Genomic DNA, 23,332 nt, shown 5'->3' with positions numbered 1-23,332 from the left:
CAATACAAACAACTATTTTAAATAGTTGATCAATATAAACTAATAAAGAAGAAGGCTAGAAATGCTCATCCACAGAGCAAGTTTCATGTTTGGATCAGAATTTGCATTGACATCCATAGTGCATGTCCATAAAAAAGAAAGAGAATAACAAACTATCAAAGAGATCAAAGTTTCTACCAAGTAATCTTAAAAACACTTTACAATTTCTCTTTAATCCTTTCTCTAATTTTTATCCCTCTCTACTATTTTTTTTAGTTCTAATACAATAGGCCTTTATATATGAATAATTTAAATGACCTCTTTGCGCTCTCTTAAAATATAGCCTTTTCAAAAACTAAGAGGTCCAGTTTTCTTAACATGCCTTTAACTAACCATCAAGGTCAACAAATTTGGAACGTGAAATCATAACCTCCATCTTCGTAGCGTTAGGACTTGATGAAAGGTGTACTCCCAAGCAAGGTGTAGGGTGTTGACGTTGCAACTTCAGGTTTTCCATGTTGTGACTTAAGGAAGAGACAACATGAGTTTCAATAGATTTTTGTTGCGACGCCACTCTTTGAAATGCCTCCAAGTCTTGATTATTCAATGTCACACCCTCATCTTGGCAATGTCGCAAAGTTGCGTTGAGCCCTTAATTCCTTCAGGCTCAAACAATGAGTCAAGTAATGATCTCTAGGCTTCCAACATCGTGACCTCCATTTTAGTCTCCACAGTTAATCTTTAAACAACCTCTTACATTGTGGCATGACTCTCTATTTCATCACTACCTCCAAACCTTATGCAAGATGGCCTTTAACTCACATATACATTCAAACTCACTCCCTTAAGTACCATTTATCAATTGAGCACTAAGTTAACATCAAAATTTCTATAAAAAAAACACAAAAAAAAGCAACCATACCTACAAACAAAATAGAAGACAATTTATCACTAAAATGACTCGATTTTACTTGAAAATAAGCTACAACATGCATGGGAAGACCGTAATTACCTATATCAGTTTACCCCTATCAGTATCAACATCAATGCAATCCTCCTCAATAAGATGTTCCAATAATGGGTGCAATGAAATTCTAACTCTACAATAATTATATAAATAAAAGTTGTAATTCATAAAACAAAAATGATATTTACCATGAAATCTTGATCGAGTAATTATGGTTATCAACATATATTCAATATGATCTAAATTTAGTGTAACCTCATGTTTCACTTTAGCATTAATGTTTCATTGATCTTCATGCTTGAAATGAGATTGAATTTTTTCTCACCACTATCTATTTATGGTTGTATCTCTTAATTATTCTTGGTTGAGTTGCAATCGTGTTAAAATAGTTCCCAATCTCAAATCATTTAACATATTGTAATAGTGTGATTTGATGTGATCAACAATACTAAAGCAATGGAAGAAAACTTTTTTCTTTTTCTTCTTCCATACTTGCTTTTGCCTACATCTTTTGGAAGTTGTAGTCTGAAAAATAAAGATACAACTAGATGTCTTCTCTGTAGATCTTTCAAGACATTATAGCATCTAGGACTAACATGACATACAATTCCACAATAGTGAAAAATTGGTTTAGCTTTGTGCCTCTAAATCTTCTTTCCACAATGGACTAGAGCTCATTTTATGGAAATTTTTGGTTTCTTTAAGCATTCTTTTACTTTAACATATCAAGTTTTCTTGTCGGTGTTAACATATCCATCCTCTTTATTTCTTAGTTCCCAACTACCATTAGCAAGAATCTCATCCAACTTCTTGCTTTTATATCTTATATTTCTCATAATAAATTGAGCTGCAACTAACTCATTATATCACCACTAAATTTGGTTCATTTTTCAATCATTAGAGAGTCTTTCTCTTAAAGATTCTTAAACATCGTATAATTTTCCTATTTAAGCATGAAATTCTCATTAGTTACTTTTATATTAATCTTACAGACTTGACCCTACTTGTCAAGCATGATTTTATATGCCTCTATAAAGTCTTTTACTAATCTTACATCACTTTAACTACAGTTGTTTGAACCAGTTGCAACTTCTATCAATAATTGAGAAGTAAAAGTAACATGGTTGTTGATATTATCTTCTTCATCAATATCTCCACTTTTAGAATCACTTGAGGTAACATTAGAAGACTTCAACCTTATAATAGTATTAGGGCATTCAACTTGTTATGCCTATAGCATTTCTGTTTGTGGCATTAAACTTTTTTCTTCTCGTTTTTATGTGTTTTCATAAAATCGTTACTTCCACTCGCCTGTGTGGGTTGACCAACTTCATTGTACTTATGGATGAATTTGATGAAGTTTTTTTTTAGGAGCCAACTGTTTTTACAAATCTTCAATATAAGTTCTAACATTAGTTACATCTCTAATTTCACCATGTTCCTTTTGGCTTCTTCTAAGATCATTTCAAATGCTTGAATAAACTAATAGGCTCATTTATCCTCAAAGTGTTGATGTCCTCGGCTTCCTCAATAGTTGACACTTTGATGGAGAATCTTTCTAGAAGTAATCTTGAGACTTTGCGAACCAACTTTGCATTAGAATACTTCACTCCAAGGGAAAAAGTTGGTTAGAAATGTCAAACAACTTAGCATAAAAATCTAAAAGTGTTTCTTCTTCTAACATTGTTCAATTTTCAAAAATGGTTATTAACACCTAAAGCTTGGACTATTTCACAAAAGTGGTGCGCCTTCATGTGCTATTTCAAGTGTGGTCCAAGCTTCATGAGAAGAAATACATTTGGAGGTGCCCCTGGATTCCTAAAGACTTACATCATTAAAGATATCATTCAAGGCCTTTGAGCCGAAATTAGTTGCTTTGTCTTCATTTGCTAGCCGTTTGGTTTCAAGTTTAATGGTTCAAACTCTATTAGTTTCTTTAGCATGTGGTTCCTAACATGATAAAACACCTTCTCATCAATCGACTTCATAAACACTCTAACGCGTGCCTTTTAGTAGGCATGGTTTGACCAATAAATAATAGGTGACTAGGAGATTGAGCTTCCTTCTATGACACATCAATTAAACAATAGGATTTTCACCAAATGCATTGGATGCCTAGCTTTAGTACCAATTGAAAGTGTTGAGTTCCTTCTTAAGTTGTTACATGAGTTGCAACTACTAGAAACAACTTAAAACTAAAAAAGTAAGCAACTAACACAATTGATTGGTTACACAATTCAGATCCAATCCTACATATGCAAAGCCTTGCTAGAGAGTAATCCATTATCATTTATTCAATAGAAAAGATCATTTAAGCTCAACCTCACTTGCGATCATTGCAATCTCACTCCCATAAACCATAAAACTATAATTGAAGAACTTTCCCACTAAGACTTCCCTCAATGAAAGCTTAGTCTAAAATGATACAATAGTTTGATTACAACAAAAATTCATTGAAAAATATTTATCTTATGAACAAATTGAGCTATCTTAATTGCACCCTGAAAGCCGTACGCTTAGTCTTCAATATATAGACATTTGTAAACCAAATTAGTTTGATCAGAATAAATCTCTAGAATTTTGGCCCAATTAGACCTCATATTATGGGATGAGATAAAATATATGTATTCCTCAATTAAACCATAATATTCTTCTTCAAGTTTTCATACTTAATAAAAAATCTTCTTGAAGTAGAACACGAAATTTGTTGCACGAGATCCCTTAAATAGTTGGACAAAAATAATCAAAAGATGCAAACAAAATAGTATAACAAGTCTCAACAATCCACCCCAATTGCAACTAACTATTAAGACTTGTACCAACAAGTTTGACATTCATGATAAGTGAACTCAAATTATCTTTGATTAAATTTATTAAAATTTAAAGTTAAATCAAGTTAAATTTAAATGAGTTATTTAATCTAGATTTTTTTCTAGAATTTTATAAAATTTTATAACTTCAAATAGATTATAATAATTTTCACGTTGGAATTAAAATTTAAATTCAGTTCAAAATAGTCGTGTTGTAACCCCCTTCATCTTATAATTGCTTTTGTAATTTTCATTATATTATTTTTATTATTACAAAATTGGGCGCAATGAAAAAAAACACAGAAATAGAATTTATGTAATTTAGGTGGGAAACAAAATTTTTAACCATTACTCAAAATGTGAACTTTTTCATCTGTAGAGACAACCCAATTGTAAACAAGGTGTGTAATGGAAAAAATAAGGACAACACATAAAAAGGTGAAGAATATATTTTTTGCAAAGTTTTCGGAGACAGTACTGTAAGAGAAAATCTAGAAAACTAATCATATTGGAATGTGGTGTGGTCCTCTTGGAGTGTTGGTGATGTGCTGATGCGACAGCTCGCACCTGGCTGTTTGTCTTCACACATTTTTGTTTATTTATTATTTACCCATATGGCAAGAGGGGTTGTGAAAAAAAACTGGAAAATCGATTTAATGCTTTCATTCGATTTTGGCTTTAATAATAATTAAGTATATTGATTTTGATTTAATTTTACTACCAAAGTAAGAGTTTTGTAAGTCAGTTTTCTGTTTAATTTAATAAATAATTCATTTTTATTTAATTTTTTAATACTAAGAAAAAATATTTTGTTTTAAAATTGCTGAAAACCTACATAAAATAAGATATAAAATTATTTTAATTTAATAAATAATAAAGTAATCTTTCATTTTTTTTTCCTATAAAAATTCATGTTCTAATTGATTTAGTTAAATATAATACTTAGTTCGATTCTGATTAAAATTAAAAAAAAATCAAAATAAGGCACATTAATTAAATTTTTTTTTTCGAAAGTGTTGAATAGAATGGTAAGCTTATCCACCAAGGTCATAGAAGGCTATAAATCCAAGGTTACCTGACTATGTGCGGGGAAATATTATATATAGTTGTAGGACTTACCATAGAAAGGCATCTTAAGTTGGTAACTTTGTAAGGGAATAAAAGTTTGCCTATATAGGCATGCTAGTATTAATGGGGATTCCAGTGAAAGCTCTTATTGCCTTGGAATTGAGGTGGTTGTCGTTGAAGAAGAGGGTTCAGCATCATTATTTGGCGAACATGAAGATTTCAACACGCTTTCTGCTAATGTTTTTTGTTGCTTTGGGTATCATCTTCATGTGTGTGTATCAACCAGCACACTTGTTCGGGATGGAGTTTGAAGTTCGTGTTATCAATGGCTTCTCCAACAACTCATCGCTGCCTTTAGTGATCTGGTGCATATCACAACAGGATGGAGATATGGGGGGCCGTGCCCTGCAGGAAGGTGACGATTTTGGATGGAGGCTCAAGACCAATATCTGGGGTAATTCTCATTACTTGTGTACAATGAAATGGGATGCCAAGAGGAGGAGTTTTGATGCCTTTAAGGTTCCTAGAGACAGTCAACGGTGTGCTCCTCTTAACAAATGTTCTTGGCTGGTTAAAGAGGATGGGTTCTACTTTAGCAGTGATGAAGTCAATTGGAAGAAAGACTTCTCCTGGTATTGATTTTGCATGCCAACCCATACTTTTGCGTGCAGATAAAAACCTTATCTTGTCTGTCAATGTAAACAGAACTTTCGTTGTCTTCCTTTTTTTTTTTTTCCGCTATTGCTATATGAGCAGAACAGTTTTGTCCATTGAGATCTTAATGGTGGGCTTGGCCTTGACGGAGAAAGAATAAAATTTGATTAAATTCTGAGGCACACATATGCCTTATGGAAGCTGAAAACAAATATGATTTTCTTTTAAAAAGTTGAAATTTCAGCACATATGTTCCAAAACTAGCTCTTTTGTTAAAAGGAATTGCTCAAATTCTGTAGTACCTTGGTTGTACTATCTTTATTAATGGCTTTCTTTGGGGCATCAAGCTCCACAACACATTAAAATATAAGAATAGAATAAAAGGTTAAGGGCGAATATAATCTTGGTCCGTCCATGGTGATTAACAACTAGGTTGCTAGCCTTAGCAGCAATCAAGTGGAAAGAAAGTAATATTGTAGGACAAAATCATGGCTAAAAGAATAATAATGAACCTTATCTTTGAATTTGTTTCAGTGCCAGTGTATCAATCATAAGTTGATGGGAATAAAATAAGACAAAAAGATAATCAAGTGATTAAGGAAAACAACCGAGGGTCAATTAAACTGCCCAGATGACCAATAATATCTTCGGCGAAGCAGATTTGGAGTTTGACAGAGCACCTTGTTTAACTAAGGAGAAAAAAATAAATTAAAAGAGAAATCGTGGAAGTGCCCAAAGATTTGTAGGGAGGGGATTGAATATTATATTGCAGAACAACTTTTGTTTGGTAGTAAAACTTTTTATCTCCAACTTTTGGTTTTGGTTTAAACATACTTTTTTTATCGCTGCACTGTCTCGCGAGTTCTCGTGGGTCTACTAATGATTTTTGGATCCACTCATTTAAAATATAAAAATGAAACTGTATCTTTCCACCACAACAGTTACCAGCAACATTTGTTTCTACACAGTTTAAAATGCAAAATCTAGTAAGTTATGGTAATAAATTACTCTAATTTCGGGGGCATTATGATAATCATTCGTGTCAAATATCCCTTCGTATTTAAGGTCGACTTTGATGTTATTAAGCTCTCCACCTGATAATATAAATCAATTTTAGTTTTTTTTTTTTAAATAATTGATAGCAAAGATAGGGTTAATAGGGACTGAATTCGGTTGGAAGTAACATCAGCTATGCAAGTTTGAAGAAACATGTTGCTACATTAAGTTGTTTGGTTGCTTAACCTTCATTCCTTTGATTTCTTTTATCCTCGTAACATTAAACATCTTTAGAATTCCATAAAAAACTATCAAAAATACCATAAATTTCTCTATTGTTTAACTTTTAGGTTTTCTAGATTTTCAATCAAATGCTCGGTTTTTTGTCAATTAAGGTAATGATTCATTTTTCTGTTAGTTTTAGATGTTATCCGATCTTTTAAATTGAGTTTTCCCATTAAATTGCATGTTTTGAATAAAAGCCGAAAATTGGATCATTAATGGTGGATTTCAGAATTTTGGATAAAAATATGGTTTCAATGTGTTTTTCAATTAGTTTTTAGAATAGAAGGTTTCTAAACTGAGTTTAAAGTTTTGTTAAAGATTTCTTTTGTTTTATTGGATTTTCATGAAAATTGCCATGATATGTTGAAAAATTTTGATACTATAAATTGAGTAGTTTTATATAATTTAGAGGTTGAGAATTAGTCATAGGGGAATAATTAGATTAGTGGAATCAGTTTTAGGTAAAAAGATTAAGTATAGACCAAAATAATTAAGTTTCAAGTTTGCTAGTTGAAATTTCAGTTTCATGAGGAATATAGCTTAGGCTTGCATTTTTGGTTAGTTTAGGTAAGTCTTTGGCTACTAATGATATGTTTGGTTTGCCTAAATAGTTAAACCATTCTAAGCATATTCAGTTTTCAACAATATTTCAAACGTTTGGCTGATTGAATGTGATTCCGCATTCCGCATAATTACGTAACATGGGACTAAACAACAAAGTCTTGTAATAGCTATTCAATACACTCATGTCTAAATGCCTATCCTGTAAATGAGGGAATTTTTTTTCCATATTACCAATGAAAAAATAAATCATCTAAAACCCACAATTTAAAGAAAATAAGTCAAACAAAACTCCCTAACAGATGAGTCAACTTAAAAACACATAAAAATAGAGAAAAATGAAGGATTCTTTATCTCCTTAGGTCTTATGTGAGATTTCATATTCCAAATGAAGAGAGAGGGAAACTGGAAGAGGATAAACGTTGGTGTTCAGTATTCATGGCTAGCAATGGATAGTGATGAAGGCAATAGATGAAGCATGGCTTTGGACTTTTGCACATGGGTGAGATAGAAAGAGGAGCGAATATGTGAGACTAAGCATGAGAAGAGAAGAACCATTATCAATTCATGACCAGCAATAGACAAAGATGAAGGCAAGTCAACGGATGAAGGCTGATTTAGGGTTTTTTTATTTTCTAGATTTTTGTACATAGGTAAAATTGAAGAAGAATGAATGGAGTAAGAGAAGAGAAATTATTATGAATCTGAGAATGAAAAGAAATGTTTTAGTACCCCAAAAGTAAATTAGTATACATAATATTTTTATTAAATTAAAAATATAATTATATTAAAAATGTTACTAAATTATACATTATTCTTATTTTTATTAAATCATATTTAATAATAATTCTATTAAAATTTAATAACAATAACAATAATCATCTACTTAACAAAATTCTGTTAAGGGTGTTCTAGTCACTTTAGCTTTTTGGTATGTTATTACAACCTCTATTCCATTCAACCTAATAGAAGAATGCTATTACAGTTCTATTCTAGACCACCCAACCAAACAATTGAATTATTGATTACAACTCTATTCCATTACAACCCTATTCTATTCCATTGAATCAAATGTGGTGTAAATGATTGTGTATATTGTGTGGTTATTATGTGTGAAGCATCAGAACAGTTGGAGCCTTCTACGAGTAAGGCAAAAGGCAAGAAAAAGCTAGTTTAAGCTTTCGGCAATTAGGAGAAAGTGTAATCGGTGAGTGTTTGGAATCACTATTAGTAGACACGATTCATAGTGCTAATTAGGAGCTTAGGAATTATCTAGACCCCTGTCCTAAGTTCCAAGTGAAAGCTTTCTATTCTCCTTGATTTATTTTGGCAAAATGTGTGATTATGTGAATAATTGTGGACTGAGTATTATGATGCGATATTGAGACATGAAATATATGTGATGGCTATTGTGAATTGTGTTGCACTGTGGGCATGATACGCATGCCAAATGTAACACCCCTAACCTGTATCCGTCACCTAAACAGGGTTATAGAGCATTACTAGAGTTTACAGAACAAATGGAATTAATTCATGTCTTTTATTATTCATATCCGAAACAAATAATAGTTAAATCATGTTGTCCTTTAAATGGACCCTTGAGGCCCTATTTATACATTAAACAAGTAGGAACTAAATCGAGAACCCAGAGAATTTTTCACTAAATTTTAAAATTTTTCTTAGGTGCAGGGGACACACACCCGTGTGGTCAGGCTGTGTCTCTCACATGGCCAAGTGACACTCCCGTGTCTTAGGCCATGTGGGCATTCGATGTGAGGCACATGACTGTGTCCTAGCCTGTGCTCAAATTAAGGTAGCTACTGAATTGTGTCACACGGCCAGCCATACGCCCATGTGCTAGGCCACGTGGACTATTTAATTTTCAAAAACTAGGTGCAGGATTCACACGGCCAAGACACACGCCCGTATGTTAGGCTATGTGTTTCACACGTCTGAGACACACACTCGTGTCTCTGCCCGTGCGACCAATTCTGAGCATTTTTTTTCTTAATTTTTAAGATGTAAGGGAGACACGACCAAACCATACGTCCGTGCGTATGGACATGTGTCACACACGGTTGTGACGCACGCCCGTGTGTCTACCCTTATGGATGAAAATAAGGTCAGTTCCAAGCCTTATTTCTCACCCAAATTTTTCCTTATACCTACATTAATACTTGCATACATATACCAATCAATTCAAGATGTTAAAACCAAGCCAACATTAACATTATACTTTATATATCATCACATGTATTCAAACTTACCTTTTTAAAAGACATATATGTGTTTACCATAATTCAATCTAACCATACCAAGCACACATATATTAACCGTATTATAACCTCAAGTATATATTCACTAAATATATCATTACTAGCCATTCTAATGGCTAGATTACAAACAACCATTTACATGCCAACATTTGACCAAGTTAACCTATATATGCTATTATACCAAAACTAGTTTACTATTTATACCAAAACGAATTGAAAGATAGTGTGATGATGCTCTGACTGATTCCAACCTTTACGAGCTTCCGAGCACTATAAAACAGAGAAAAGAAAATCTAGTAAACATTTTAAATTCTTAGTAAATTCGTATAATAAGAATTTAACTTATCAATCATGTATTTTCAAAATAAGTATACAATCATGCATCCAAATCATTATGGCCATTTGCCTAAACACATATGATCCTAAGAAACTTGTTAGTCATGTATATCATGTAAACATAAAAAATCAAAGATGAGCTCATCATGTAATAAATTTCACAAACATGTGCTTTTCATATAACATGTGCATTTCCAAAATCAATCATCTTAAGTTCAATTCAACCATGTCAAAACTATTCCCATTGAACTTATTTGAAATATCGATGGATACACATGTAATACACTCAAAGTGTACAAAACTGTAAATCGTCAACTCATATTTAGGGGTACCCGATTAGGGCATATAATCAAGAAACACTCTCTCGAGCCATATAACAGGGTGCTCATGTGAGCCATGTAACAGGAAGTTTATCCAGGTTAAATTAGGAAACTCATAAGAGTTTAGAATAGGAAGCTCATTGAGCTTAACAGGTAACTCCGAAGAGTTATTACTAGGGAGTTCCAGATAGCCATATAACAGGATGTTCAAGCGAGCTATGTTAGGAAGCTCACAAACAGCCTATAGAAGGATGCTCATAAAGAGCTACGTTTGTATCCGCAATATATGCAAGATCACAACCGATCATATAACAAGACGCTCAAAAAGAGCTGCGGTAATCCGCAACACATGCAGGATCACCATCGGTCAGGATACTCGTAGGAACCATATAATGGGAATCTCGAGAAGGCTTATAACGGAATGCTCGAAGGAGCTGTGGTGTGTTCGCAACACATACAGGACCACAACCAATCGGGAAATCCTGTATCCATCGAATTCCATTATTCAAACAAGATTTAATATTTATCTGACTTTGTCGGATATGTAACCAATTTCATATATTTGACATTTATACAATTCACATCCACAACATTTAGTTCAAGCACATAAATATACACAATTTAGTTACACGAACTTACCTCGTCACTTGTTCGTATATAGAAATCTACTAATCCAATATTTTTTATTTTCCTCAATCCAACTCAGTATTAGGTATTTTCAGATCTATATAAATGAATTTATCATCAATTTAATCCATTTTATACTCAAATTAATTCAATTCACATCCTAGGAAAAATTATCATTTTGCCCCTATACTTTGCATAATTGACTATTTCGTCCTTAAGCTCGGAAAATGAAATTCATGCAATTTAATCCTTACTCCAAGCCTAACCAATTTTTACATATAACATTTACAGCACATATATTTCATAAAAATTAGAAATTTTTCATGAATTTTACGTCTTTACAATTTAGTCCCTAAATCACAATTTCATGAAAATTCACTTTACAAAAGTTGTTTATCTATCAACAACCTTTCATTTTCTACCATAAATTTCAAAATTTTAGCATATTCATCGATGGAAAAATTTTAATACTTTGATAACTTTACAAATTGATCCCAAAAATAGCTAGGTTAGGTTATTCCGATCTCAAAAATATAAAAATTACTAAAAACGAGACAAGATTACTTACCCAATTAGGCTTGCTTGATTTTCTTTCTCTTTCCTATGATTTCCATAGAATTTGGTGATGAAGATGATATAAAATGATGACATTAAACATTTATTTTATTTATCATCTTTTATTTATTTCAATTTCCAATTTAGTCATTTTCTTTTTCTAAATTTCCATGGATGAATCATAAAAAATATCTACTAACTTTTCTTAATGGTTTAATTACAATATAAGGACCTCAAGTTTTGAATTCCGTAGCTATTTGATACTTATAGCTACTAGAACTCAACTTTTTCATTTTATGCAATTTGGTCCTTTGTATAATTAAACATGAAATCGGTAAAATTTTCTTATCAAAATTTTCATAAGTCTTTCCTATCATAATGCAGACCATGCAATATTATTAAAATAAAATTTCTTTCTGTCTCGGATTTGTGGTCCCGAAACTACTGTTCCGATTTCTCTAAAAACGAGCAGTTACAACTCTCCCCCTTAAACCAGTAAAGAGTTTCGAGTATTGTTTTCTCATGGTATCCTTCGGTTCCTAGGTAGCTTCTTCAATCCCATGTCGTTGCCAAAGAACTTTCACTAGAGCTACCTTTTTATTTCTTAATTCTTTTGTCTCTCGTGCCAGGATTTTAATCAATTCTTCGCTGTAAGTCATATTAGGCTGAATCTTAACTTCTGTCGGAGAAATAACATGTGAAGATTCTGACCGATACCATCGCAACATAGACACATGAAAAACATTATGAATTCTGTCAAGCTCTAGTGGTAATGTCAATCGATATGCAACTGGTCCAATTCTTTCAATAACTTCATATGGTCTAATGAACTGTGGACTCAGTTTTCCTTTACGACCAAACTGAAGAACTTTCTTCCAAGGTGATACTTTCAAGAATACCTTCTCTCCAATTTGAAATTCTATTTCTTTTTGTTTAAGATCGGCACAAGACTTTTGACAATTAGAGGCCGCTTTTAAACTATCCCGAATCACTTTCACCTTTTCTTCAATTTCACGAATCAAATCAACTCCATATATCTTTTTCATTGAGTTCCGTCCAATACAATGGAGTTCTACATTTGCAAGCATACAGAGCCTCATACGGAGCCATTTTAATGCTAGACTGATAACTATTATTGTATGCAAATTCAACTCAAGGTAGGTATTTTTCCCAATTACCTTTAAATTCCAACACATAACATCCAAGCATATCTTCTAAAATCTGTATCACACGTTTGGATTGTCCATCAATCTGAGGATGGAAAGCAGTGCTGAAATGTAACTGTGTACCCAGAGCTTCTTGTAATTTATTCCAGAATCGAGATGTGAATCGAGAATCTCTATCAGAAATAATGGAAACCAGTACCGCATGTAATCTAACAATCTCAGAAACATATAATTCTGCTGACCTGTCTAGAGTGAAATCTATACGTATTGAAATAAAGTATGCAGACTTTGTTAACCAGCTGAGGATTACCCAAATGGTATATTTCTTTTTTGGAGATAGGGGTAACCCTGATACAAAATCCATAATAACTCTTTCCCATTTCCATTCTAGTATCGTAACTGGCTGTAATAATCCCGAAGATACCTGGTGTTCAACTTTAACTTGCTAACATATCAAACACTTAGACATAAATTCAAAAATATCGCTTTTTATTCTCGGCCACTAGTACATCTTTTTGAAATTATTGTACATTTTGTTACTTACTGGATGAATAGACATAGTACCATTATGAACTTTGTTCAAAATATTCTGTACAAGTTCTGAATTCCTTGGTACACATATTTTGCCTCAGAATAATAGACAATTATCGGACCCAATCTGAAATTCTAAATCAGAATTCAAATCACGCTGTACCCGTTTAGCTCGTAGTTCATTGTAACACTCCTAATCTATATCTGTCGCCAGAATAGGGTTCGGAGCATCATCTAAGTTTATAGAACAATTACAAATAATTCATATAATTTACTATTCATAGTTGAAACTAAACATATCATCCCTTGAATGGACCCTCGAGGCCCAATTTAAGCATTAGAAACAATTCAGGACTAAATCAGGACCTTAGAAAAATTTTCGCAAAATTTCAAAATTTTTCTTATATATAAGGGTCACACGCCAGTATGAGTAAGCCGTGTGGCTACACGACCAAGTGACATGCCCATGTCTCAGACCGTATGGGCATTCAATGTGAGGTACACGGCCGTGTCCCAGCCCATGTCTTTACCCATGTAACTCTCTGACTTATGCCACATGGCCTGCCACCCACCCGTGTGCTAGGCCGTGTAGTTAATTTAATTTTCACAAATTAGGTGCAGGTCTCACACGGCTAAGACACGCCCGTGTTCTAAGCCGTGTATCACACACAGCAGAGACACATGACTGTGCCTCTGCCCATGTGTCTAATTTTGAGCATTCTATTTCTAAATTTTAAGATGCAGGGGACACATGGCCAAACCACACACCCATGTGCCAGGCCATATGTTATACACGGTCAAGACACACGCTCGTGTGTCTACCCGTGCGAACAAAATAAAGCCATTTCCTAGCTTTATTTCTCTCATAAATTTGCCAAAAACCTACACCAATACTTGAAATCATATACCAACCAATTCAAGCATTATAACCAAGCCAACTCTATCATCTAGTATATTATATCATCAAATGCATTCATGTTTATAATCTTACTATAATAGCTCGTTTTTGAGTCAAATCGAAACAGTGGTTTTGTGTAACATCTCGATTTTGAGCCTAGTCGGAACAGTGGTTTCGGGACCACAAATTCGAAGAAGAAAATTTTATTTTTATTATATTTTTATGGTCTATGATTTCATGGAATAATTTCATGAAAATTTCGTTCGAAAATTTTAACGTTTGGGCACTCAATTTAGTCAAAAGGACTAAATTGTAAAAGGTTGCGAAATGTGCATTCTAGTTCACAAAGGTACTAAGTACTTGTGAGTAATGGGTTTTTAAATTGGAGATCCTTAAATGGTAAATAGCCCATTTTGTAATTAGTGGACAAAAATGGACATGGCATGGTATGTTTTTATTTATTTATTATTAAGGGTATTTTAGTAATTTGGCAAATAAAGCCAAAATAACTAACAAAAAGATGTCATCTTCTTCATTTTTCTCATGCCATAACCGTATATGGAGATGGAAGACATGGCTAGGGTTTGTAAAACTTCCAAACTTGATTGTAAGTCATCTTTGCCCTATTTATGATGTTCTTTGCATTTTTGAAATCCTCGTAGCTCGATTTACCCATTTCTACCATTATTTTGAGCTAGGGTTCATGTTTAAAAATTTACCCATATGTGACATGCATGCATTTTGATGTCTAATTGTAGGAAATGAGTGTTGGGTGTTAGATAAACAACTTTTGCTAAGCAATTTTACGTGAAAACGAGTAAAACGACATAATTTGTAAAAATACCTAATGTTCATAAGTACATGTTAGAGTGAGAATTTGATGTTGTTATAGAATATACAAATGAACAGCATGTCATAAAACATAAGAAAATAGGATGAAGTTTAATTTCTGAACCATGGGGCAAAAGTGAAAACATGCAAAAGTTTAGGGGTCAAAATGAAAATTTGTAAAAATATGATTTATGGACCCATTTGAATAATGTGAGTAATAAATGAGCTATATTTGTAATGTTAGATCAAGGAAATCGAGATTCAGGCTAAAATCGAGAAAATACCAAGTAGTGGACTTAAATGGTAAAAATGACCATTTTCGTATACGAGGTAAGTTCATATGATTTTTAATAATGCAATGTGTATTTTAATGTTATTGCTTTGATAGTATATGAGATGTAAGTTTATATGTAAATAATGTATTTTTTTATTATGTTATAATATTTTATTTTGTGACATGTGATATAAGTTTTAGTATTGTTCAATTAGTGAACACAAACAGTGATTTGTAGTTTATGAATTAAGATTAAATGAGGAAATCTCAGTTGAACCTTCGTAATGGAAAAACGTGGTGCTAAGTGGATATACCACGGTTAAACGTGTAATGTGGTTCTAAGTGGATATACCACGATTACACATATTGATACATGTAACGTGGTGCTAAGTGGATATGCCACGGTTACATATATCGATTCATTAACGTGGTGCTAAGTGGATATACCACGGTTAAACATGTAACGTGGTGCTAAGTGGATATGCCACGGTTATACATGTTAATTTGAAAAGTGTCGCTAAGAGCGTATGTCACAATTACATGTTAGCCCAATAGTGTGGTGCTATGTGCATATACCACTAAGTTGGGCATTAATTACGGAAGGTGGAGCTATGTGCTAAAACCACCGGATATTGTTACTTTTCGAAGTGTTCACCGGGAGAAACAAGTTTGCTAAATGAAATTTAACGTGAAAAAAAAGTGGGATAATACCGGAATATGAATATATGGGTTTTGAATTATGAGTTATATATGTGATTGAATTTTTGATAAGATGAATATGGATAAGTATTATCTTGAAAGTTGATAATAAGATATTTTAGTGAAGGAATGAAATTCGGGATAAATAGTCTAAAACAGCAGCAGGGGAGTGAATTTGAAAAATCACCAAAAATGGTAGAAGTTGAACAAGAAGTGGAATGAGATATGGAATTAAATCTTATTGAATCTATTTTCATATAAAAGAAACAGAGCAAACAAAGGAATTCTGTATTTTGAGATATTTATATTTTTGTAAGACTGGTTCAAACTGATTTTTTGATCCCCTATTCTGAATTGTAAAAATCATTAAAAATTGTAAAAAAATAGTTAAGGAACATAATTTATATGGTTGGATTCCTTATTGAATTTATTTGCAGAAGAAAGAAAGGAGAACCTCATTTTAATTTGGTAGAGAAAGATAATTAAATTTTAGTGAAGAGTGGTCAGAGCTGCTGGACCGCAAAGCAAGGGATACTTTAATGAATAAAATGTATTAATTCACCAAATCAAAAATTCTGAAATTTTTATGGTAAGAATAAATATGAGTCTAGTTTCTGGGAAAATTAACGGATCTTAATTTGGAATCCTGTTTCTTGAGTTATAAATAAATTACTGACTATGACTTGAGTAGACAACTTGACCAGAATATGAATAAAAGTGTAATTATAGTTGTTTTACCTAAGGAAACATATTGGTAAATTGCTTATTAATTTCATATGGACTTACTAAGCGTGAAGCTTACCCCCTATCCATTTCTTTTAGTATTGGCAGGTCGGCTCGGGGTTGGAGATTGTCGGAAGCAGTGTCACACTATCAGAACGTTTATGTAAAGCGTTGATAAACTTCAAGTGTTTTCACGTGAGTGGCATGTATAGAGATTTAGTCTGTATGATAGTTGTTAGTATGATTTAGCCAAACGTATTGGCTTATTATGGTTAAATCGTATATAGCCATGTAATATGGTTTATATTCGATTGTTGGGTTGTAAGTCTAATTGATTATGCGTGCTTGATCCATTGCTTTATGATATCTGCATGTGAATGAATGTTTCAAAATAAAAAATGAAATTTTATAGCCTGTATTTTAGTTGGATGTTTGTATGTTTGTCCGGTAATGCCTCGTACCCTATCCCGGTCTCGGGTACGGGAAAAGGGTGTTACATTTCAAAACCAAAAATTTGATATCAAAAAATTATTTTAATATTATTTTTGGTGTTTACAGCATGATAATATGTATGTGTAAAAATTTCGTAAGCTAATTTTATCGTTTTAACTGCTCAATTTGAGAAAAATGACTAAATCACGTAAAATATAAAAGTTGAATTTCTATTTGTTAAAGGTTTTAAATAGCCATGATTTATTAAGTTAAGGTCCTTATGTTGTAAATTAGACCACGGACATCAATATGATGATTTTAAATGGTTTAGTAAAGGTTAAAATAGTAAAATAGTTAATTAATGATATATTAAATAAAACAAAATATAAAGCCAATCTTATTATCATCATTTTTGGCTGAATGAAGCATGAAGAGAAGCTAATTTAGGGTTGAAACACTTGGCTACTACAAGTTTCAATTGTAAGTCCGTTTTTGCTTGGTTTTTAATGATTTCTATGTTTTTGCGATCGTTGCATCTAATACTAGCCAGTCTGGGACTAATTTGCAAAAATGTTAAAGATTTTAAATGATGCCATTGATGAATATATGAGTATTTTGATGTTTAATGATAGATTATAAATATTTGATGTTAGTTAAACAGGTTTTCTTAAGTGAGTTTTGGTGAAAATGAAAATTAGGGGCTAAATTGAGAAATGTTGAAAATATGTGTATGAAATGTGAAAAAAAATGAAAGTTTTGGGATGCTAGGGATTTATATGTAATTCTTCCAAGCATGGTTTAAAGAAATTATGTGAATTATGTGTATTTGTTAAATAGGGACTAAATTGATTAAATGTGTAAGTTTAGGGGCTAATGTGTAAAAATGCCCAAGTGTGTATTTTTGGATTAAATTGAAATAATATGTGATTGAATAAGCCAATTTCAAATTCATATAGATCAAGAAAGAAAGAATTCAGATTTAGATTGGGGGAAAAATAAGGTTATCGAGTAGTCAACCCGATATGACAATTCCGAATACGAGGTAAGTTCGTATAATTGAACTTAAATGTGTACCTATCTATTTGATGGATGAAATTAAGATAGTAATTATTCTATTAGATAAATGTTGAGATATTAAATGAAATGTATGGATTAAGTAAGGCAAGTTGCCGAATAAGACCATAGTCAGGCTATGGCAATCGGATAATAAGACCATAACCAGGTTATGGCATGTGAATGAAAAACCACGGTAGGGCCTTGGCAATGTGTAAGGCCATAGTTGGACTATGGCATCAAAAAATCGATGAATTTGTATCATAAGCATTGGTAAACCAGAGTGATTTGATAAGAGTATTGATGAGAAATAAAAATGTATCGGTACAGCTATGTATGGAAAACTATTCAAGTATCAGATTAGATGAAGTTGAGAATTCATGAATCATAATAAGGATAAATTTTATGATAGCCTATGAATTGATGTTTTGAATATTTATGATCTTATCCATTTTGAATTGCTAATGAATGTTGTGATTATTTCAAATTCACATACGGACTTATTAAGCTTTATAGCTTACTCTGTTAAATTTTTTGATGTTTTATAGTTATACGAAGCTAGCTCAGATCCGGGAATCATTAGTGACTTCATCGCACTATCGATAATCTATTTTGGTACTTTTGAAGTTATGTATATATGGTATATGGCATGTATAGGCTTGTATCAATTTGGTTTGTTTAACGGATGTGTATTTTGGCCATTTGTGTTGGCATAAGATGATAAACTTGATGATGTTTTATTAATGTGCAATGCTTCTATTTTAATGTTTGGTAATAGACCTATATTGAATAAATGTGGTTAAAGTGATTATGTATATCTGAATTGGTTTTGTTAGATTAATTATATATATGAATTATGCTTGGTAAAACAAGATAAATTGATTGGTATTTTAATAGGTAAATGTTATGGATTTGAGTATTGAATTTAGTTGAAATGGATATGGTAAGATTATGTATTGGTTGATGAACATTGGCTGCATAATTGTGACTTAAAATGGTACCAATTGAGTTTACTTAGGTATGGGCAAATAGGGTGGAAAATTGACTTTGCAAATGACCTATTTTTGTCCACATGGGCAGAGACACGGGTGTGTGTCTCAGTCGTGTGTGACACATGGTTAGGTTACACGGCCGTGTGTCCCTTGGTGTTGAAATTGAATTGAAGTCAGTATGCTCCACACGGTCTCACACAAGGGAGTGTGACTGGCCATGTGGTATCAGTCAGTATACCCCCTCAATGGCACACGGCTTAGGACACAGGCGCGTGTGGCCATTTCGAAGGACACACGAGCACGTGGTCGGCCGTGTGACTCAAGTCAGGATACTCTTTAGTTTTTATACTGCCTGACACATGAGTGTGTCCTCGACCGTATGATGCAAGTCAGGATGTATGCCCTGTTTCCACACGGCCTAAGACACGGGCGTGTCTGCTAGCATTGCGAGGCACACGGCCTGTTCACACGAGTGTGTGACCTCTGTTTATATGAAAATTATTTTAAGTTTACCAAAATTATCATATGTTATCGGTTTAGTCCCGAACCATTTCTAAAGCATGTTTAAGGTCTCGTAGGTCTTTTTATAAGGGACAATGTGGTTGTATTGAATGATGTATGAGAATGAATGCTATATGTTGTGTATTGGTCGGTAATACCTCATAACCCTATTTCAGTGAGGGATACAGGTTAAGTTTGTTACATTTTATTGGTATTAGAGCTACAGTTTAGTCGATTCTAGGACTAACGTATCATGTGTAAGAGTCTTGCTATACATGCCATATATACTTTGCGATAGTGTGATGATTCCTGACAGCTTAAATTGTGTTTTCATATAGTAATAGATTCCGAACAAGCTATAGCAGATGATATAGAGAGTAATGCGCCAGCTCCGCTCAAGGGACAACGCCTATTGGATCTAGACCCGTGTCAAGTAGTCACGGAGGTGAGGCTGAAGAAGCCTTTTTCCAAATGATGAATGAATGGTTCACGCAATACATTCGTACTAATCCAGTTGCTCAACAACCTCCACCCCCACCTATTCCTTAAGAAATTCCTGTTGTTGCTCAAGTTATAGATCCGATACGGTTGAACAAGCCGTCAATGGATAAAATTTGTAAACATGGGGCTAAAGAGTTTTGGGGTACTATTGATGATAATGCTGAGAGAGATGAGTTTTGGCTCAAAAATACGATTCAAGTATTTGATGAATTGTCTTGTACTCTTAAGGAATGTATTAAATGTGCTGTATTATTACTGAGAGACATTGCATATCTATGGTGGAATACCTTGATGTCTGTAGTACCGAGGGAATGAGTGACCTGAGAATTCTTTCAGACAGAGTTCCAAAAGAAATACATAAGTCAGCAATTTCTTGATCAAAAGCATAAAGAGTTCTTAGAGTCAAAATAAGGTCACATGACTGTCACCGAGTATGAAAGAGAGTTCGTAGAAGCAAGTATGCTCGAGAGTATGTGTCTACTGGGGAGATTATGTGTAAACGGTTCATTGACGGGTTGAATGAAGATATAAAACAACTAGTTGGAATTCCAGAGTTGAAAGAATTTGTTGTTTTGGTTGAAAGAGCTTACAAAGCTGAGGATCTTATCAAAGAAAAGAGTAAAATAGAATTAGAAGCTAGAGACTCGAGAAAAAGATCAATGAGTAAGCCATATCACTCTTCATCAAAGAAATCTCGAGATTTGTTTAGTCGATCAAATACACCATTGGAATACTCTAATAGAGATCATGGGAAGCAAATTACGAGTTCAAAAACTCCAACTGTGTCAGTAGCAAGTGTGGGTAATGTTAGATCAAATAAACCTGAATGCAGACGATGTGGAAAACGACATTTTGTAGAGTGTAGATTGAATGATAAAGGCTATTTTAAATGTGGCTCGCATGAACATTTCATCCAGGATTGTCCTGAGCTAGAAGAGAAAGATAAGTCTCAGAATGTAAGATTGAGCAACCCTACTATGAGAGGAAGATCATTCTATAATGTTGGAAATGTGAGTGGTGGTAGAGGTGCAACTCGAGATACTGTTGCAAGATCTGATGCTAGAGCACCTGCCAGAGCCTACGCTATTCGCGCTCGCGAAGAAGCTTCATCTCCAGATGTTATCACCGGTACTTTCACTCTCTATGATATAATGTGATTGCATTGATAGATCCAAGATCAACTCATTCTTATATATGTATAAATTTAGTATTCAGTAAGACTTTGCCTGTAGAGTCTTCTGAATTTGTGATTAGAGTATCAAACCCCTTAGGCAAATGTGTTTTGGTTGACAAAGTTTGCAAGAATTTTCCGTTAATGCATTGGGATTTCTGCTTCTCGGTTAATCTGATGTTGTTGCCATTCGATGAATTTGATGTGATTTTTGGTATGGATTGGTTAGCTATGCAAGATGTTATAGTGGATTATAGATGAAAGACAATAGAATTGAAATGCCAGAATAATGAGACTATTAGAATTGAATTTGATGATCTAAATAGTTTGCCAGTTGTGATCTCATCTATGTTAGCTCAGAGATTTGTGAGAAAGGGGTGTGAAGCTTATCTTGCTTATGTACTTGATACGAAAGTGGTAGAAAGAGAGATTGAATCAATACCAGTTGTGTGTGAGTATCCAGATGTATTTCCTAAAGAGTTACTGGGTTTACCACATATCAGAGAGGTTGAGTTTGGTATTGAATTAGTACCAGGTAAAACACTAATATCGATAGCTACATACAGAATGGCACCGATAGATTTAAAAGAATAGAAGCTCAGTTGAAAGAATTGATGGATAGAGGTTTTGCTAGACCAAGTTTCTCTCCCTAGGGTGCACCGGTGTTTTTTGTGAAAAAAAAGATGGCACGATGAGAATGTGTATAGATTATCAGCAGCTGAACAAAGTAACGATCAACAACAAATATCCTTTGCCACAAATAGATGATTTGTTTGATCAGTTAAAAGGGGCAACAGTGTTGTCGAAAATTGATTTAAGATCGGGTTATTACCGATTGCGAGTTAATGACTCCGATATGCCTAAGACTGCATTTAGAACAAGGTACAGACACTACGAATTTCTTGTTATGCCTTTCGGACTAACCAATGCACCCGCTATTTTTATGGACTTGATGAATCAAATTTTCAGGCCGTATTTAGACCGATTCTGTAACATCCCGAATTAGGGCCAAGTCAGAATAATGGTTTCGAGACCATAAATATGAAATAGAAATAATTATTTTATGATTCTCATGAGGTCTATGATATGATTTCATGTTTGTGTGAAAGTTTCATGAAGAAATTCTATGTATAAAATGTCCAATTGAATTTTAGGGACCAAATTGAATAAGATGTAAAACTTGCATTCTAGAAGCTTTAATCATGAAATTGCTTTATAATATGAATTACAGGGTCCTAATTAGCAATTTGACCAATTTCTATAATTTTGGACAAAAATGGACATGTATAGGAAAATTTTGAAAGAAAGACCCTAAGGGCATTTTGGTCATTTGGTGATTAAAAGAATAAAAACGGAAAATCAAAGAAAAAATGTGTCTATCTTCTCCAAGTGCTAGCCGAATTTCCAAGCTTGATTGTAAGTGCTCCCTAGCCCCGTTTTTAATGTTCTTTGTAATTTTGAAGTCTTTGAAGCATGATCTACCCATTTCTAGCTATATTTTGAGCTAGGGTTCATGTATGAAATTTGACCCATGTGTAACATGCTTGTATTTTTTTGATTAATAGAGGAATATGAATGTTTGATGCATGATAAACATCTTTTACTAGGTGATTTTTAGTGAAAACACCTAAAAAGGGGACTTGTTTGTAAAAGTGTAAAAGTGGGTAGTAAAAATGTGAAATAAAGGAAAATGTGGGCTGAAATGAGCATGGTATAGGTTTGGCTAGGCTTGGGTAACAAAGAAAATGCATGCATTTCATCTTACGAGTCTAGGGACTAAATTGTAAATAAGTGAAATGTTAGGGGTAAGAAGGTAATTTTACCAAAGCATGAATTATGAATTGATTTGAATAATGAGATTAATAAACAATTTAAATTTGGCATTATAGTTCAAGAAAAACATGATACGGATCTTGACCGAGGGAAGAATAAAGTATATGACGATTAGACTCGATTACCATCATTTTGTACTGAGGTAAGTTCATGTGTAAATGTTGCAATGATATATCATGTTTTTAATATTTTGTTAATGTATTAGTTTATATGATTACTTATTATGTCAAGTGTGTGACTTATTATGTCAAGTGTGTGAATGATGTTGTAATCTATGAGCACGAGATTGTGAA

At 33.2% G+C, this 23,332-nt stretch overlaps 1 protein-coding gene across 1 annotated transcript; it reads left to right on the top strand.

Moving 5' to 3' along the window:
* Window positions 1–4,851: 4,851 nt before the first annotated feature.
* On the top strand, window positions 4,852–5,724 carry LOC107915991 (S-protein homolog 6). The gene has a single exon (XM_016845163.2). It carries the CDS (start codon window positions 4,936–4,938, stop codon window positions 5,461–5,463), a length of 528 nt encoding a protein of 175 aa, XP_016700652.1. The 5' UTR covers window positions 4,852–4,935; the 3' UTR covers window positions 5,464–5,724.
* Window positions 5,725–23,332: the final 17,608 nt, after the last annotated feature.

The sequence above is a fragment of the Gossypium hirsutum genome, chromosome A10 (assembly GCF_007990345.1).
Source record: "Gossypium hirsutum isolate 1008001.06 chromosome A10, Gossypium_hirsutum_v2.1, whole genome shotgun sequence".
Classification (NCBI taxonomy): Eukaryota; Viridiplantae; Streptophyta; class Magnoliopsida; order Malvales; family Malvaceae; genus Gossypium; species Gossypium hirsutum.
The sequence above is the reverse complement of the archived record's forward strand: the minus strand, read 5'-3'. Positions and strand labels throughout refer to the sequence as shown.